A 5,000-nucleotide genomic window follows, 5' to 3' on the forward strand; every position below is an offset into this window, starting at 1 on the left:
ATGAGGTTTTGAGCCTTGTGCAAGGGGTGGGTCGTGCAATTTTCAGCTACCCTTAGGGGGTGGGTCACCCTATTTTATAACATAGACGGGCACACATTTAAGTCTTAATACTAACGGGACAGTTGACCACACTGTCTTGATATATAAAACACAGCCAGCTGAAATTACTGCTAAAAATACTCTCAAATCTGAGGTGTCCTTTTTAAAATGCAATTTTAATAAAATGTACGATTTTTGTTTGTACATTTCATTGCTGTTTAAAATTCTGATGCCTTAGTGTGGTCTCCTATGTTGTAACTTGTTACATATATTCTTGAAACAAAGCAAACAAAGAAACACGAGGTCCTATTTCTTTTCATAACAATAGGTATCAATATTATGACGGTTTGTAAAATGGAAAAAACAAACGAACTAACAAAACAGTCTGAATAGATACATGTAACACTGCCATGTAAAAGTTTCTGGTATTTTGAATACGTTTGTTAGGATTGTCTTGATATTTCTGCTTATTTTATAAATCACCGTTAACATATTGTTCCATAAGCTCGGCCTGTTCAACCGTCATCATCTCTTGCTCTTCAAAATCTTCGTCACTGCCCTCGTCACTTCTCCCTTCACCACTGCCCTCTTGATCACCGCTCTCGTTGTCAATGCTTTCTTCAGCAGCCATACAAAGTGTCTCCACTAGAAAAGATGCAAGTGGCTCTGAAGCAAACAGCAGCTCAGAAGCAAGTGAAGAGAGTAGTGAGGACTATGTTGTGCAGGATCTTGGGAGTGATTCCTCCGAGGATGATGAAGATGACAATATACCTCTTGCAAAACTAGCATCCAACAAGGAAAGAGTATAAGTAGCGAGGCAAGATCTCAGAAACCAAGCCAGCCCGGTTGACCGGGCTCATATGAAGAGGCCCTAAACATCTGCTAAAATCGCTGAAATATCGTTAAAACAATGCAGAATGGCAAGAAATAACACTTAGCAATCTCGGTAGCAACCTCTGTTTTGTGAATTACTCATTCATTGACTAATTTCAGTTTCAGTTGCTGATCTCCGTTCGAAATATAATTCTTGCAATTGCATTACACTTGGATCTATCCGGGAATGGCTTCGAAACCCAAGTAAGTTTTCAGCGGTAGATTTGTTGCATATGTATTTGAAACGCCCCTAAGCAAGTCTCATCTTGTATTCGCTTTCATCTTATAAAACCTAGTTTTTGAACCTAGAGCTTCATTTAGCTAGGGAAATAAGCGAAAGCCAAAAATTAAAATGTCCTATATAACCTTCTTGTAAGTCTCCAGGCATGTTACAGTGAAGACCATCCGAATAGCCGGAGAGAAAACCTTAAAATGAAGTTATTGACAACAATTTTAGAGTGTTATTCTTGGAGTCAAAGCACAGTTACAAGTCAGCAAATCTTAAAAAAATATATGTAGGCTATGGCACATTCATCAACATCAGAAGGCAAGAATGGAAAAATCACAGGCTTCAAAACTTTTTGCTGTTTCAGGCTGTTTTTTTCTGTTCCAATAATGTTCAACATGTGCATCAAGTGGTTATTTTTAGGGTATTATTATTATTATTATTATTATTATTATTATTATTATTATCTGTTGTATTGAATAGCTTTCCAGTTTACAATTTGTTTTGAAACTTGCTGCGGACAGTGTCTTGGCAACAGTTCCTAGACTGAAAAAAAAGAATGTGTGTTTCATTGTCTTAAACTGTAGAATTTTTTGGTGATTTCACAGTTCTGTGATATGATCCACTTATTATTATTATTATTATTATTATTATTATTATTATTATTATTATTATTATTATTATTATTATTATTATTATTATTATTATTATTATTATTATTATTAGGAATTCTTGTTTCCCTTCTCAAGAAATTGAAATGGTTTGTGTATTTTTTACATTGCAGTATTATGAGCTGGACACCTCTACATGATATTGTTTTGTGTAAGGAGATCATATTTGTGAATCCATACAGCGCCAAAAAAAAGTCTGTTCAACGTAGTGCATTGTGGCAGAAAATTGCAGGCGACCTTAACAGTGTGAAAGATCCTCATTTTATTGTTGACAAGAGAGCAGTTCGAGACCATATTGGAATCCTTATTCAAAGATTTAAGAGGCAAGAAGCTCAGGAGTTGAAAGAAAGTGGAATAACCCCAGAGCGTACCAAACTAGATGCTGCAGTTGAGCAAATTATAGCCATGGAGGAGTCAGCTGACACTGAGATGCAGGAGGCAATTGATGAGAACAAGGAAAAGCTAGAGGCAGACAGGAGAAAGGCAGAGGATATGCGAGAAAAGGCGATGGAAACAATGGGAAAAACTCAAAAGCGGAAATCAGAAGAAGGAAGCAGCAAAGCAAGGAAGAGCAGGAGAAGTGGAAGTGAAGCAGTTGAATATCTCAAAGAAAGAGCAGCTGAAGATCTCAAACTGAAAAGCCAAGAAATTGAATTAAAAAAGCAAGAAAAGGAGCAGTTGCAAGCCCTCCAAACTCAACTCATTCACCCAAAGAACTGCTACTTATGATTAAAAAATATGTTTTAAAGCATGTGTAAAATTTCTGTCATTTGCAATGATGTGAATTGCCCAAAAATTTGTGCCATGCATTGGGATAATTTGCACATGGCCATATGTATTGATTGATTCATTTATCTTAAAAGCAAGAGGCAACTTGGAATCTACCCCTTCCCCCAGTTTTCTTTAATGTGTTAAGATTAGGTTGGTAAGATTTTATGAGATCATAGAGTACAAATTGGTAAACAATTTCATGTCTTATGCCAGTAAACCTTTAAAAAAGGTAGACTAAAAAGAAGCATTAATTGTACTTTTCTCCAGAAAATTGTTTATTAATCTTTTTACAGTAGCTACAACATTTCTCTTCAAAAAGTTACAACACCTTTTCAATGTTTGCGGTGTAAAAAGGCTCACAAAGTTGCAATGACTTAGCATATATTAAAGTTTATCATTATATGGAACCCTAATTTTCCTCCTTTTTGGCTGGATGTTTTATCAAGTCCAATTAGAACAATCAAGCAAAATAATCCTCTAGTGATGGAGGATCTAAATCAAAAAACTGAGATGTGGTATTTCCGTAGAGGCATGTCAGTGCATTGTGCAGAATCCCACAGACAATATACATTTTCCCCACTTGACTTAGACCTATTTTAAAATTCTTTTTAAAGTCTAAAAATTTAAAATAGTTCACTATCTCCCCGAAAAGCCACTCAACAGAGCTGCGAACAGCACTCTTGGAATGATTATAAGCCTGCATTTGCGGGGTTAAAACTCGATGCCTGTAAGGTGCCTGAAGATGCACTCTAAGGGGGTAGGCTGGATCACCGTAAATACACATAGCCTGTCCAGTGGTTGAAAAAGCATGTGTCTGGAGGCTGTCATACAGGTGTGATTCTGCTAGCATTGCTGCATTGTGCATTTTTCCTTCTGTTGAATGAAAAATAAAATGCAGTAAAACATCATTAGTTTACTTTGAAGTCAAAAAAGATTTGAGTCAAAAATGCCGAAAGGACTTATTTAATAGTACATTGTGTATCTTAAATTACCCGGCCACCAGGAACTGATCGGAAAGTGCCTTACCTACTGGCCCATAGAGGTGTGTAATTAATCCATTTGGAACCACAACCGACTGATACTTCAACCCATGCACACGCTTGTGCCCATTGTATACCAAGCGCTGGTTTTCTCCTGGTCTAGATATTGGACGAACAGTTCCGTCAACAAAACCAAAGCAATTTGTAAGTGGTGCTCCTTTGTTAGAAATTACATCAGCGTAGCTTTCGAGCTGGATGGCACTCAAAACGGTTGGATTCCAATCCATCACAGTATTATTTATCATACAGATTTCTGGGACTGGCCTTCCAAATATCGGGATCATGTCGGAGTAGCGACAAGGGTAGGCAAATCGCTTGAGAAGAATACAAAGGCCCTCAGTTCCATCACATACTGTTCCTTGATCACATTTAAATACAGCAGGAATTTGCAGTGCATCCTCAAGGCGAGTTATGTGATGCTTCTCAACCCTTAAATTGGCTGTACACTCGGCTCTATTTTTGTCCGGCAAAGAAAATGTCGGATGTTCTTGGTAAGGAAAATCCAAATTATCTGACTTGCTTTCCTCATAGAGCAGCAAGAAATCTGCATCGGTAATAAAGCCCATTGCATGACTTAAACACAACATTTCTCGAGTTTCCCTAAAAGACGCCATAGCAGTGAATTCGAAAAACTTGTCGCGTCGCTGGCAGCGAACCTTAACTTAATTTTCCCGCCACGGACGCTGTGTTCTCGACCCAGGCTCTCTTCGACGGTCGCGTACTTCAAGGCGTCCGCTTCCCCGTATCTTAAAGTCCCTAATATGCAGCACGGGAGTTTCGGGCTTTCAGACTGTTAAACTCGTGTTTTACATATATAATAAGTTGCGTTTACACGCTGAAATTTTAAGCTAGTGTTAAATGACGTAACCTTTCGCTGGATCCAACCCTCTGAGGTCCAATCGGTCAGTTTTGAACGTGCGTAATAGCGGATCGTGAAATCCAAACCTTACACTCAAAACAAGCAGCTTTTGGATAAAAATCAAAGCCCAAAATTTTACCATTCAGGTGTTAAGCGAACACGCTTTCAAACTCTGAGGAAAAAAATAAAATTATTTTTTGATCTTAGTAGCACTTTAAAACTTCTTCCTTTTAAACAATCTCGTTTCCAGGGTCTCTCTTCTCTGCCTTGATTTGAGGTCGATACGTAACATAAACATGAGACCGGCTGATCGATCGCGGATCGTGTTTATTCCCATGGAAAAACGTTTCACTTGCTTTCTTGCACGACAAAATCTTGTTTTCTCCGAAAACTATTAAGCATTCTTCATTTAACATTCGACTGCTTACTTGAGCTTTTTGAGCTTCTGCACACGGGAACAAGTGAAATTCGTCGACGCCAGTTTATTTTCTGTTCCGTCTGATCAATTAGACAACAACTTT

General features: G+C 37.9%; 3 protein-coding genes across 4 annotated transcripts in view; 1 reads left to right on the forward strand and 2 right to left on the reverse strand.

Annotated features, from left to right (window-relative positions):
- The window catches only part of LOC138020554 (tol-Pal system protein TolA-like), a 19,254-nt gene extending 16,327 nt beyond the window's left edge, over positions 1-2,927 (forward strand). For both annotated transcript variants that reach the window (XM_068867526.1, XM_068867521.1), the window contains exons 2-3: positions 1,033-1,116; positions 1,923-2,927. In XM_068867526.1, the coding sequence (XP_068723627.1) occupies positions 1,100-1,116; positions 1,923-2,538 (633 nt within the window). In that variant the 5' untranslated portion in view covers positions 1,033-1,099 and the 3' untranslated portion in view covers positions 2,539-2,927. The remainder of the gene's footprint in view (positions 1-1,032; positions 1,117-1,922) is intronic.
- The window catches only part of LOC138020570 (DNA repair protein RAD50.L-like), a 53,514-nt gene that overhangs the window by 1,014 nt on the left and 47,500 nt on the right, over positions 1-5,000 (reverse strand). The gene's annotated exons all lie outside the window — the stretch shown is intronic.
- On the reverse strand, positions 3,041-4,234 carry LOC138037967 (uncharacterized). The gene is made up of 2 exons (XM_068883798.1): positions 3,607-4,234; positions 3,041-3,453 (listed from the first exon to the last, which is right to left on the reverse strand). The coding sequence occupies exons 1-2, from the start codon at positions 4,232-4,234 to the stop codon at positions 3,041-3,043; spliced, it is 1,041 nt and encodes a 346-aa protein (XP_068739899.1).

This window comes from Montipora capricornis, chromosome 2 (genome assembly GCF_036669925.1).
Source record: "Montipora capricornis isolate CH-2021 chromosome 2, ASM3666992v2, whole genome shotgun sequence".
NCBI lineage: Eukaryota > Metazoa > Cnidaria > Anthozoa > Scleractinia > Acroporidae > Montipora > Montipora capricornis.

Bases quoted from the DNA above. Each gene is read 5' to 3' on its own strand.
- LOC138037967 (XM_068883798.1), bottom strand. From the start codon at position 4,234: ATGGCGTCTTTTAGGGAAACTCGAGAAATGTTGTGTTTAAGTCATGCA. The intron at 3,454-3,606 runs GTAAGGCACTTT...TTCATTCAACAG, and splicing joins ACACCTCTATGGGCCAGTAG to AAGGAAAAATGCACAATGCA.